Source organism: Rousettus aegyptiacus, unplaced genomic scaffold, assembly GCF_014176215.1.
Source record: "Rousettus aegyptiacus isolate mRouAeg1 unplaced genomic scaffold, mRouAeg1.p scaffold_m13_p_3, whole genome shotgun sequence".
Lineage (NCBI taxonomy): Eukaryota > Metazoa > Chordata > Mammalia > Chiroptera > Pteropodidae > Rousettus > Rousettus aegyptiacus.
Window position 1 is genome coordinate 11,904,106 of NW_023416306.1, and position 13,837 is coordinate 11,917,942.

A 13,837-nucleotide genomic window follows, 5' to 3' on the forward strand; every position below is an offset into this window, starting at 1 on the left:
ACCGTGCCCACTCTCTAGGACCCTCTAATTGGAAAACGGAAAAAGAAACCCAAATATATTTTGTGTTTTTAAAATTTGGCATTTTTTTCCTCCAATATTTAACCCACAGCATTACCTAACACTTAGAAAATAGAGAAATTACCCCTAATCTTGTCACTTTAAAACACAGTTAACTAACGTTTTAGACTCTTTTCTGTCTGTGTGTAGGAACATGTCCACACCCACTATATATATATATCTATATCTATATATATATATAGATATATATATGCAATTTTGTTTCTTTTTTTCCAGTTGCTGTTATGTTATAGCATCATGTTCCATCTTATGAATGCACTGAAATTTAACTAAATGCCTCACTATTGTTGGAAATGTAAATTGTTTCCAGCGATGCACTGGAATTACCTGATGAGTGTCTTCGGACTCAAATCTTTTTAAATTACCTGATAAGTGTCTTTGGACTCAAATCTTTTTCTGGGTTTAGGAATTTTTTTTTCCCTTAGACCGTATTCCCAGATACGTAATCCTCGGGTCAAAAGCGCAGGAAGGTGTAGGCATAAGTAGGCATGTCATTTATTTCCATACATCTCCCTCCCGTACCTTTTAATTAGACAAAGGGTATCGGTGGCAGGAGGCCCCCGAGGACCGTTTGGCAGGGCTGCCTTCAGAACGGTGCCGTCGTGTGGATTCCTCCAGCTGCCACGCCACGGCTTTGCCCTGCATGTGGGCAGGTCCCTTAAAAACCAGCCAAACAAACGGAGGACCAAGAACAGGTATTCCTTCGTGTTAAAGTGCCTTTAAACAATTTCTAACGAGGTCGCCCCTACTTCCCGACACATGTTTTACTGGTCATTAGTTATGTGTCATGGGAGGGCGTGGCTGAGAACTGGCGTGCAGGCGTGATCTGAGCAGACGGCTGCCGTGGTGGCCTGACCGCCTAGGTTTCAGCTCCCCATCCCCGCTCCATCTTGTCTTTTTGGTAAATTTCAGGGTACAAACATCAGTGCACTTCCCCCTAAATACCCCAACATGCTTATCTTTAACATGTTTATAGTTATTTTTTCTTTTAAGGTTAAATTCATATACAATGAAATGAAGAAACTGTAAGTCTCCATTTGCAAAGTTTTACAGTGTATGTACCCGTGTGACCCAAATCCCTATCAAGATCACGTCGCCTCTGGTCAGTTCCCATCCTCATCCCCAGCCACTCTTGTAATTTTATTCTGTCATGATTAGCTTTGCCTGTACTGGACTTTTACGTACATGGAATCGTAAAGTATGTGTTCTTTTTTGTAATGCTTTTTCACTCAGCATGTTTTTGAGGTTCATTGAATCATTTTGTTATGTGAAGCAACAGTTTGTTCCTTTTCATTGCTAAGTAGTATTCCATTGTTTGGATATATTAGTTTGTTTATTCTGCTATTGATGGACATTTGGATCGTTTCCAGTTTTTGGATATTATGATAAAAGTTAATATTAACATTCATAGACAGTGGACATATGTTTCCAGTTCTCTTGATAAGCACAGAGGAGTAGAATTCCTGGGTCATAGGGTTACTAGTTTTATAAAAACTGCCGATATTTTAACATTTTATACTCTCACTAACAAGTTTAATAGTCCTAGTTGATCTATATCACTTGAGGATGTTTTAATCATAAGGGAAGAAGCCAATAGCAGGAGGGAGAGGGATCCTCACCCCAATTTAGAAACTTTTACGCCTTCATAAGTATACTTACTCATGTCTAGTCTCTTTATTGCTTGATAGTAAGATCTGATTTATGATCATCAGTTCTGGTTGATCCTGGTTGCAGATTTGAATGTAGTTAGTCTGAATACGTTCTGATCCTGAGAAGTTTTCTATACAGTGACATGTTTGAGGTCAGTTTGCTTTGTTTATTTTTCTTCTTCCCCAAAAAAGAGTTTCTTCTAAAAGGAACATTAGAAAATTTTAAGTTGGGCTGGGAGAATTGTAGGGGGAATTGACTAAGTAGGAATTCATAGAATAAAACTATGACAAGAGAACCCTGGACATCTCATACGTACGACATGCCCAGCAAGTGACTCAGCATTTAGTCTGTGGCTTTAACGCTTTGGTGAGATGGGGTTTGGTATAATTTTTGAAATAGCTTTAACCGATGCCCTCCCTGGGCATGGCCGCCTTTCCTCTCATTTTTTATTTGGTTAATCTGGGTATCCCGTTCTTTCAGAGAGCTGAGATCAGGCTCTCTTGAGAATTTTGTGCTGTCCATTCAGTAGAATGCAGAACCTTTAGGATTTACATTTATTTTTAAAGCATTAGGGATTTATGTGCTTTTTATAAATAACTGTCCTTCATTTTCAAAAGCATCAAGTTTTCGTCAGGCAAGCCTGATACTCTACTTATTAGCAATGAGGACTTTCTGTCAACAAAACGGCAGTGCTGCCGGGACCGTCCATCTCGGATGTGTGACAGGCCAAAGAGAGGTGTGTGCCCTGTGCTAAACAGGGCGCGTGATGCATACATCAGGCGCACCATAAATTCCATTTACTGCTTTCTCGCGCTTTGATATTTTCAATTCCATCAATAGCTATTTTCCAAAATCTTGTTACTTTTATATAATATGAGAGTGAATCTAGCGATGGCAGGAATGGCGGCAGCTCAGCAGACAGCACATTCAATTTACAGCAGCCGCTCCGGGCAGGCCGGGCGAGGGCGGGAGAAACCACTCCACTTATTTCTCGCAGAATTTGTCCTTAAATGATGCCTCGTCCCAGGCAGCTGTATGAGATTTACCAGAACTAGCAACCCTAACTTTGGTTAATTTTTATTTCATGGCTTTGGCATTTGTTTCTGCCTCTTTTTTTTTTTTTTTTTTTTGGTTTGTTTTTTGTTTTGCATTTTTTTTAAAAAGTCATCATTGACTTCTCCTCCATACATATTCATGCTGCATCTTTTTTGGGGGTTGCATTTTCACACCATTCCATGCACCATGTAGCTTCCGGCTGGCAAGGAGGACGAGGATACGATCAAGATTGGAGAGGAGGTGGAGAATCATTACCTGACTGACCAGCATTCGGAACAGAGCAACAAGGTAAGAACATGGCAGGTAACTCCTTGTTCCATCCGCCTCTCTCTGGGCCAAAGCCAGTCTTCTAGTCGGGAACGATTCCGATGGGTTCGCTCTTTTATTCTGCCTATACTGAGTCCCTGCTGTGTGCCTATGGAGAGCAAAGAGACATGGTCTCGTCCTTCTCGAAAGTTACATTCTAGGCGGCAGAGCCAGTCATGAAACAGCAAACACACACATAGTTGCAAATGAAAACAAGGCTGCTGCAGAATAATGGGCATTGGGTATTGGACCTGGACAGATCTTTAGGGATGTAACCTAACCCATTTGCTGTGGGCACTGGGGACTGAGGCCTCTGTGGGAAGGTGGTTTATCCGAGGCACAGAGTAAACTAGTGACAGAGCTGGGACAAGAGCCCTTGTCTCTGGACTGCTGTGAACTCCCAGATCATTCGATTGCAGTGTAAGGACCTGCTCCTAGACCCAAACTCCCTTTCTCGGGGTCTTCTGCAATCTCTTGATCAGGAACCCAGCTTAGTGGCATCTGGGCATTGATGAGAATTTGTGCACTTACAACGTTCTTCCAGTCACACCGATACTGAAACTTGGGAGCAAACGCTCTCCAGTTGAAAGGACCCTACAGACTGGGATGTCGTGGGTTGTAGGAGGCTGCAGAGTTGACATTTATGGCCTTCAGGGTGTTCAAGTTCTTGGAGTAATGAATGGGAAATCATTAAAAAGTGCATAGCTATGGAGGGCAGAGCAGTTGAGAGCAGGGGGCTTTGGAATCACGTCTGACTTTGAGTCTCAATCTCTGTCTCTCTGACCTTGGAGGTCACCTTTGCTTAACCCCTAAGCCTGAATGTCCCCATCAATGAAAATAATAGTACTTCTTATTAGCATTGTTTTGATATTTAAATAGAAAGGTATGTACTAAGTGCTAAGTAAATGATAGCAATTACTGTTTTTATTGTTATATTCTAGGTTTTTCTTTCTTGGGAGGTCACTTATTTAGATAGATTTAATAACTAGATTGGTGGCAAACAAGATCCTATAAATAACAGCTCATTTGTGTGGGTCTTGTCTTCCATTTGAAAACTTAATCATTTTACAAGTGTGCAGAGGGGTGTGATGGCTAGTGTGTATATCACCAGCAGTAATGAAGTCAAGGGGAGTTATTTATAGATCGGTAGGAGAAATTTACAGCTTTGGAAAGGAGAAGAAAGAATGCTAATTGCAGCACCTCAAGACATGCCCAGCACAGGCTCTAACTAGATGCGCCCTTGGTACCACTCCTGTGACCTCCAGTGACCCAGGAAGGTGGATCCGTAAATAACATCTCCACGGAAATTAGGAACTCTTCCACCTTCCTAATGAGACAAATCAGAGTTAGGTTAATTAGGATGTATCTGCAGAGAGCAGGTCGGCTTTCTGTTATGTAATGGGGAGGATCCCTCGCAGGGGTGTTTAAGTGCCCAAAGCATTGTTAACAGCAGTGGATTCTGTCCCTGCCTTTGGAAGAAGTTGCAAGGAGTGGGCCTTGGGGGGGGGGGGCACGCACCTTAGTGGGTAGGACACTGTGCCATGCACACTTAGTGAGTCACCTCATTTTGTACTCATGGTCACCTTGGGAAGTGGCACTGCTATCCTTATTTTATAGGGGAGAAAGCGGGGGGGTGGGGGGGCCAGGAGAAGTGACACAAGCCGCTTTGTGCTTCCTCCAGAGCAGCGCTGCCGGAAGGAGGGCGTGTGTGGCCCCGGGCGCCTGAGTCCCTCTCCTCCCTCTTCATTTTCCCTCCGGCTTACTTGTACTCGCTCATTCGCTCTCAGTTTCCATCCTTTTTCTCTCCTCCACGTGCCCCCTCCCCCTTCTCCATAGTCCATTATTTGACCAAATATTTTGATTGGCAGATTATGGAGGACTATTCGAAAGGGGGCTGCAAAAATGGATATTCGAGGCACACGGATTCCCATATTTTAGACTACAATGGAGCCCACGAACCTGGCCGCCCCGGAGGCCAGCGTCCGGAGGAGGGCGAGCTCGTGAACCTGCTTGCCCCTTTCTTCAACGAGAAGGCCACGTTGTTATTGGAATCCAGGTAGACATGGGGTCCAGGCGTGGCTTTATCTCCAATTTGAGAGGAGAACAAACGCTCACTTTGCTGAATGGCTTGAGACGGTGGTGCTGTGTGATTTACCTGAGAGAGCTTCTGAAATGACTTGGAAGGAATCTTGCCAGTTTTGCAATTAAGTCATTAAGGCTGCACGCTAGTGCCTGTGACGGGGCTTCAGCAAAGCCTCACGCGGGCCCATTCTAAAGAGGAGAAGGAAAGCTTTCCTTTAAACCATTCCCGGGAGCCCCAAAAAGGGCCGTCTGGCTGTCGGTGAGAGGAATCACCCCCACCGAAATCTCTTCCAGTTTCTACAACAGCTTAAAAACCGCCATTGTAGTTGTGACTCTGCTGTTTAATGTTGAGCTTGAGCTAAAATCCTCGCTTCATTATATCTGCTGGGAGTCATTCCTATGTGAGGAAATACTGCAGGGTCTTTTCCTTAAAATGGAGAAACATTTGGAACATTCGGGTTTTTAAAATTGGTCCTTCAGGAGCCAGTTTTCCTCCTCTCACAGCCTTCGGGGTCCGGCATGGCAGTCGCTTGGGCTTTGGGGCCAGAAGGAGCTGTGCCTTCGTCTCTTGGTGCCCCTGCTGCTCTGACCACTTCTTGGGGTCACTGTGGGGGGCGAGGAGAGTGCCGTTTCAGGGGAATGGCTGGCACATGGCGTGTGCTCAGTGATGAACGTTTTCAGTCCCCGCCCCCCCACCCCCCTATCCGTGACTCTGGGCAGGAGCCAGGGGCCCTGCCATTTCTCACGTCATCGGTGGGCTAAGCCTCATAGATATTTCTTTAGCTAAAAGGTTTGAAGTGTTCTGTTTTTGTGAGCTAACCCATCCCCAGTTCCTGACACCTGCCTGGCATTTTTCTAGCGTTGAGTTCTCTTGGAGGCCTTGCCCAGTGGCCGTTCTGGTTTGTTATCACAGGGAGCTGGGTGATCATTGTCAGCGCTTGAGAAATGGAGGATTTCCTTAGCACCAGGGTCCCAAATGTTGCATCAGAGTTAAAAGATACAGCTCTCTCTCTCTCTTTCTCCCCGAGGCTACCCGGGAACGTGCCTGGGCAATGTGAGCCATGGAAAGGACAATGGTCTGTGGCTGTGGGGTGTGGGGGGTGGGTGAGTGCGGGGGGTGAATCGGGTACATGTGCCCCCTTCTAGTGGATAGCAGCTTCTCGTCCCAGCAAACACAGGGGCTCAGAGCTTCCAGTCTTTCAGTAGAAGCCCCAAAATCGACTTCTAAATCTCTTGACTTTTAAAAATTTAGATCCAGTTATGTTTTTTAAGAGAGCAACTTATGGACTCACACCCTGCAGGCAAGCTTGTGAGTATCCAGGGTTCCGTTTCCGGTTCCCTGCAGGTCCCGTAGGTTTCCAGACCATTTGGGGCTGGTTCTACTGTTGGAACAGGCTTTCTTAAACCAGCCCAAACTGGTGCCCTAATCTCGTTCTCTGTACAGCTGTCATTCTCGGTGTGCCATTGAAGTCCCCGACAGAGGAGGTGCGGCTCCCAGGGCCCCCCTGAAGTCCCGACCGGGGTCTACACCTGCCCTGGTACATGCACAGTGCGCCAGGGCCCAGGCTGGCACTTCAAGTGAAAAGCTGACTTCATTTTACCCTGACACCAGCTTTGCACACTGCTGCTGGTGACCTTTTTGGAGATGTGGGAGTTGACATTTGGGGGCTTGGCACTGCCTTAGTAAATGGTAGGGCTGTTGGAGACTTTTCTAAAGGAATCTTATTAAAAGACTCCTCGGGATACCCAGGGCTCTGATTGGTCAGAGGAACGCCAGTCTTCTCCCTGGGAACTCCCTTCAGGAGGTAGATGGCTGTGGCGCACTAGAAAAAACCAGTTTTGGAGACAGACAGACCTGTGCTCCAGTCCGTTTAGACCTTGTGACATAACTCCCCCTCTTGGTTTCTTCATCCGTAGTGTGGGGGTGGTTGTGCTTATCTACCCCATAGGCATCTTGTGAGGATTAAGTGAAATAATAGGCATTAAATATAGACTCAGGTTGATACTAAGTGGGATTTTGGTGACATTACTGCTTAAATCACGCCCTGCCAGTTGCTTCTACCCTTTCCCACTACCCTCCGGTTCATAGCATCTGCAAGATACAGCAGCCAGCCGGCGACTCCTGCCTCTGTCGTAGTTGCCGAGCCAAGTCTGCTACCCCAGTGCGGAGTTCCCATAGGCATGGGCCTGAGACGTCCCTTCACCTTTTGAGCTCTTTTACCTTCCAGCCCCCCACCCTAGGGCCTAAGGGGCTAGCGGAGTAGCCGGGCCCCAGGAATAACTCCGATTCGGCTTACCTGTCCACGAGGATGGAACAAGGAAACAGCTTGTCCAGTAGTCACCGTAGCCTAAATAGTTGTCTTGCTCTTGACCAACCAGAGCAATTCATTCATTGGAGGTGGAGGGAAAGGGTCAATACAGGGCCCTGCCGGGCCAGTCCCTCCTCTCCTGTGGTGGTCCCAGCGTGTGTGATCCCAGCTCTCCCTTTACATGCTTCCAATTCATTTTGTCCCCATTCCCTAGAGGACATGGTCTGGGGTTTTATCACCCTTCCTCACAACCTTGACAGCTATTCCTGTCACATGTGATCATCATATGGCAGGTCATCCCTTATATTTATTTATTAATTTCAAAATGAGCACTGAGCATTGCCCAGCACAAGACTGTTTTGGCACTTCTCCCCTCCCAGACTGATGTCCTTGCCTTACATGTCCCTGAAAAAACAGGAACAGTTGAACTCGAACCATTTCACTCTCCCCACCAGTACTGCCGGCTTATTCGCCTCTACACCCATAAACTCCGACTTTCCTGCTGTCGGAATGGAAGAAATAAGCACCCCTGCTCCTATCGAAGACCGCCCCTGCCCCTGGGCACCCTCTCTTTTCTGCGTCTTTATTTTTTTCCTATCACTGAATCATTTCCAGTAGCATAAGACATGTGTTAATAGCAGCCGTGTGGGAGAAGCTCCTCCTGCACGTTCCCACCCCCCAGTTTCACTCAAGCTATTGCCCCATGTCTTGAGTCCCCTTCAAGGCAAGATTGCTTGGAAGAACTGCCTGTATTTAGCGTGTCCACTTTCCTTCCTTCCATTCTCCTTTTGTCCCTTTACGAGTGCTTTCATCCACTCCGCCTGTCCAGGTCGGTGACAGTCTCCAAGCTGTGAAATCCGGTGACCGGGGCAGCCTTTCAGGAGCAGTGGGCACTCTGCCCGGCCTCCCGTTCAGGACTCTCCTGTTCTCTTCTGCCTCACTGGCCTCCCCTCCTCAGTCTCCTTAGCTGCCTCCTCCTCAAGCTCGCCGTCGAGTGTTGGAGTGTCCCAGAGCCGTGTTCCTGGCCCCTTTTTTCTCTCTTCCTTCTGTCTCCCGTGACTTTAGAGCATGCAACAGGACTGCCACGTTTATACCCACAGCCTGGACCTTCTCTGGATCGTAGTCATCTGCCTCCTCAGCATGTCTACCTGAGTGTCTCAGGTAGACGCTGGAACGTTAATCTGTCCAGAACCCAACCGCCTGTTCTAATCTCTGTTCTCTCACATGTCGGTTAGTAGGACCGCTGTCTGATTGGTGTAGCTGTACGTAGTTCCCACAACCCCCATATCCACCAGCAACTCCTACGGATCCCACTGTCAACGCGTGTCCCTAACCTCACCACTTCACACCTCTTCTCCTACCCTCTTGTAGCCCACAGCACAGCCTCGACTGTCCGTGCTCCACAGAGCGGCCAGAGCGATCTTTTCAAAACAGATCAGATCGTGCCTCTTCCATGCTTAAAACCCTCCACGAATGTCCGCTGCGCTTACAGTGAGCTCAGAGCTTCTTGTCTTGGCCTCTGCCGTTTCTGTGTTTATTGCCCGCCCTCGGGTTCACTGTGCTCGGCCGCTCTGACTTCCTTTTTGTTCCTCAGACATCCCCGCTCATTCTCACCTGGGGCCTTTGCAGTAGCCGGTTCCTCTGCCCTGAACACTCTTCCTAGGTGTGCAGGTGTCTGGCGGTGACCCAGCTTGGTGTCAGCTCCGTAGAGAGACCTTTCCTGACCCCTCTGTCTAACAGAAACCGTTTCTACACATTGTCTGAGGACTTCCTCCCTTCAATTGTAGGACTTAGTCATTGCCGGGCATGATCTTAGTTATCCACGCGCGCTCGAATGTCTCTCTCCTTAGTGAAACGTAAGCTCCAGCTCCAGGATTCTTTTCACCTTGCATGTCAACTGCCTTCCATGACCAGTGGGAGGTGCTCAGTAAATATCTGAAGGACCGTGCAGGCAGTGCAAAGCTCGACGTCATATAAGGTATAGAAAACCAGAAAGAGCGTGGTGCCTCTTTGGAATCAGAAAGGCCGGGGTTCCAGTCTTTGCTCTGCATGGAGCCAGAGGGTCTGGACTGTTCACGAGCCTGTTCCTTCCCGTGTGAAATGGGGTTAATGTTAGTCCCCATCTCACAGTCTTACTATGAGGACTAAATGCATTGAGTGTATTTAAACGAACTGACATACCGTTAAATGCTTCATAAATGTCAGTTCCTTTCCCCTTACACCTTCTGTGTGACAAAGTTGCTCAGGAAAGGTACATAAACAGTGTTTGGGCCTCTGACAAGACTCTTGGACTGAGCCGTTAGAAAGGTCCTGATTATGGCAGCAGCTTAATGGACCTGCTGTTCCGGTTTCTAGCCAAGGAACACTTGAAATGTTTTATTTAACATCACCCCCACTTTAGTATGTTATAATGGTCTCCTTCACTACCTTTTACTACTGATTCGTAAAGTCTTTTTCCTGGATTTTATCGTGTGTTGTTTGGTCGTGAGTAATGGCATTTCTTTGGCTAACTGAATAGCAATTATCATCATTTTTAATCTATTTTAAGGGAAGGAAGGGAAAGGAAAATTTAGCTTAACATACTTGAAATACCAGAAATATTTTTCAAGTCTAGGTTCACTGAACTTTTAAGTTGGTTTGTATAGTCTAGATGATTCCATGTTAGAAGTGAAAAATGTACTATACATTTTAATTCTGTTTTTTTTTTTATCCTTGTACTCTATCCTTTTTACTCTATTTTTAGTACTCCGTTTCATTTGAATTGAATGGACTCTGTCCCAGAGGTAGATGATGGGAACCCAGATATGAGTAAGGCCTCAGCCTCCCATCGGGGGCTCGGTGGGGAAGGTGGAGTAAGGGTCCCTTCCGAAAGGGCAGCAGAGATGCAGCAGAAGGAAGCTCAGGGTACGTGGAGGTGGTCGGTAGCTGGGGTCTGACCGTCCCACACGATTTCCGGAAGTAAGGCAGTTTCCGGAAGTAAGGCGGGCAGGAGCAGCTGCAGCTCTAGCCCTGCTGAGGGCCCATTCTGTCCCCTCCCCTCCGCTGGCTGCCGCCGCCTGACCCGCACCTTCTGCCCGGAAGAGCAGCGGCTCTCCAGCCGGCCTCTCCCTCTGTCCTCGCTCCCTCCCCGTTCATTTTTTCACAACTTTCTGTCTCAATTTTATACTTTTGTTTTTATGAATTTTTTCTCATACATTCAGATGATTTAAACATACTTGTCTTAAAATCTTTAGTTTGCTGTATTACTTTTATTTCCTCGGTGTGAACTCTCATCTGCTGGATCGTCTGTCTTTCGTGACAGTGGATTTTGTTGGTCAGTTTGCTTTGCCTGGTTAATAGCTCTGCTCAGTTGCCCACCCTTCCTCCTCCCTGAGTGGTGGTTTTGAAGCCGCCTCGACTTGGCCTTCTGGGTCTTACCGTAGGGCTTATGACATTTGCATGGTGCTCCTTCTACCGTGGGAGTTAAGCTTCTGGCCCCACCGCTTTCCACAGATGCCCCCCTTCTCATGACCTTGAGTCGTTTCTGCTTCTGACCTTTGGATAAATTTTAGCTTGATTTTGAATCTTGTAGTACACCTCAGAAAGTTTCGTTGTCACGTATTTTTGCCGCCCTTCGCGTGTGCGTGGAACAGAGGAGGAGGCGCTCGCGTGTGTACTCACACCGCCGTCTCGACGGGGAGTGTCTCCGTTCCTTCTTTACAGCACAGCCAGAGGCACCGTCTCAGAGCGCGTGCGTCTCCATGCTTCTCGCGAGCACAGGGCCTTGCAGCGGCTCTCCTGAGCACGGCCGGGTCCTCCCCCGCCGGGTCCTCCCCGCCTCGCGTCCTAGCCTCACCTCCTCATTCCCAGTGTCTCGGCCCTGTTCTTATTGCTTTTCAGGCTGCGGTTGCTCCACTCCCCTTTCTCCTTGCTGGGCCTCTTGCTTCCAGAACCCCTTTTCTGACGTCCCTCCAGCATCCCGGGATGGTCGCTCCCTGGCCCTCCCAGACGTGCACAGTGCCCGTGTTTTAGTTCTTAACCCGGCAGAGGAGTGACCTGTGTGCACACCTGTCTCCAGCAGCAGTCTGAGTCCTCGCAGGCAGTTCTGCACCCTCAGTGCCCAGGAAAGCAGAACCCGAGATAAGGCCTTGAGTGTTTGTGGTTTATTTGGGATGATGACTCTAGGATGCAGAAAGGAGAGACCGGGGTGAGGAACATAGAAATGGAGGCCAAGCCGATAAGGGTACATTACTGATCTTGTGACTGCTGTGGGCAGCTGGAGTTCAGTCCTACTGGGCACCCCGTGAAGTTCAGCATAGACTGTGCCTTAGGGTTGTCCCTCCCAAGGATGGGAGACTGGGACCTTTACCCAATGGCTCTCTTCCCCCACTGCTTACGGGTTCCCCGCCCTAGGTATAAACTGGTGCACACTTCCATACCGCCCGGCTGGCTGGCTCACATTGCTCGGGCAGTGGCCCAAGGCAGCAGAGAGATGCAAGGAGTGCTTGAGGGGGGTCGGTCTGTGTCTGCGGGAGCCGTCCACGCAGCCGTAGCTGGAAGCTAGGGAGGCCTAGGGCATGTGGCACGGGGCATGAAGAGCATCTGCTACCCATACACTCGTTTAACCCTCATAGCTGTCCTATGGAGGAAGACTTACCCAATTTTCATAGAATCACAGTTAGAATTTGAAGCCATTTTTGTCCGGTTTCAAAGCCACTGCTCCTTCTATTAAGAGCGGTTTGCAGCATCCTTTCATTCAGTACCTGCTGACTGAGCACCAGTTGTGTGCCGTGAGGGAGCAGGTCACTGCTGGTCCACCAGGTTGGGCAGAGTCATCATCCAGAGCCATGCGTCCCCCTGGATGCAGGAACGGGGCCAGGAGGCGGGTGGACCTCACATTTGTCATGAATACTTTATGCCCCTGTTTGCTCCTTTCGAGGCTCAGCCTGTATCCATATAGTCATGTGGCCCCCTCTCGTGCTGTGTATGTATGTCAGATCAGTCCTCTTCTTATCCATGATATAGACGTGATAGTACCTACCTCGTATGCGTGTCGTGAGGTGACATGAGATCACGTACTTGGTGTGGGTCCTGGCACATGGCAGGTGCTTGCTGTGTTTAGTTTAAATGCAATCTGGGCCGTTAGTGGGAAAAATTGGGAAACTGGGTAAGTGACAAGGCCGTTGCAGAAAGCTTAGTTCTTCTGTTCCTTCCCTTTCGGAAAAAACAGGCCAGACCTTCTGAAAGTGCTACGTGAACTGCTTCTGGAACCAGCTCGTGTGACGGAGCAGGAAGTTTCCAGAGAACACCTCGATGGCAAAACCGAGAAGACACTGAAGCAGATGGCTTTTCAGCTACGAGGTGAACTTGGACTTTTCATCCAAGCCAACTCATTGTCCCAGCCACGTGATGAACCGGAGCTGTCCAAGGTGGAGCTGAAAGATGCCTCAGTGCAGACCGTGGCCACGGAGGGCAGCGGGCTCGGGCTCAGACACGGCGAAGACAAGCGAGAGGCCTGGGAAGAGAAACCGACAGGCGCCGCGTTGGGCACTGAGCCTCGGAGGGCGCCCTGGCGGCAGGCCACTCGCCTTTCCTTCCCCAGTGCGGCCGACAAAGTGAGCTTTTCCACTTATTGCTTACATTACAGAAATGGGAAACTTAGAATCGCTTCTGGTCCCACCGATTTTTTCTGATTTATATAAAATCTGGTGTCTCCTTCTGCCTCTACCTAGAGGTGTGTGTCTGCTCTAACCTTCCCCAAAGTATTGCTAATGTTGTCTCCTTCTCCCTCTCCTTCCCCATCTCTCTCCTACCTTATTTATCTGTTGATCATGACTTTTATGTATTTTCCTTATTCAAATAGAGTCATGTTCGTACATCTGTCCATAGCTTTCTCTTGCATGTTGGGCATCAGGACTGTCTTCCCTTGTAACAACTGTGTGTGATTCCTTTGTGCAGAATGTGCCTAAATGTATATAATTTTCACCTTTCAATGGACATTTACTTTTGCAGGTGGCAATAAAATTGCAATAACCTGACTTGAGGAGTAGAGACAGGAAGCTAGGTTTCACTTTCTGCAGACTTTGTATCTGAGAGGTACTGTTCTGTGGGCTTTGTCTACATTCCCTTATCCTCACCAACACCCCTCAGAGATGACAAAGCCAGACCCCGAGTGCCCGTGCTTCGCCTGCAGTGAAGGGGCTGTGCTGGGACCCTCACTGTGCTCGACTGCACAGCCACGCCGTCTCCCCGGGTCAGGCCACTCTCCAGCCCTTGCTGGCCTGAAGTGGCGGGGTTCACTTTTGTTGAGTGAATGTCTCTGCAGTTTGCTTTAGTCAAGATGCTGTCTCTAAGCTTCTCCTCAGATACCATCAGAT

At 48.3% G+C, this 13,837-nt stretch overlaps 1 protein-coding gene across 3 annotated transcripts in view; it reads left to right on the forward strand.

Annotated features, from left to right (window-relative positions):
* Positions 1-13,837, forward strand: part of CDK5RAP2 (CDK5 regulatory subunit associated protein 2) — a 156,725-nt gene that overhangs the window by 86,867 nt on the left and 56,021 nt on the right. For all 3 annotated transcript variants that reach the window (XM_016155936.2, XM_016155938.2, XM_016155937.2), the window contains 3 exons: positions 2,977-3,072; positions 4,959-5,146; positions 12,691-13,075. In XM_016155936.2, coding sequence (XP_016011422.2) covers positions 2,977-3,072; positions 4,959-5,146; positions 12,691-13,075 — 669 coding nt within the window. The remainder of the gene's footprint in view (positions 1-2,976; positions 3,073-4,958; positions 5,147-12,690; positions 13,076-13,837) is intronic.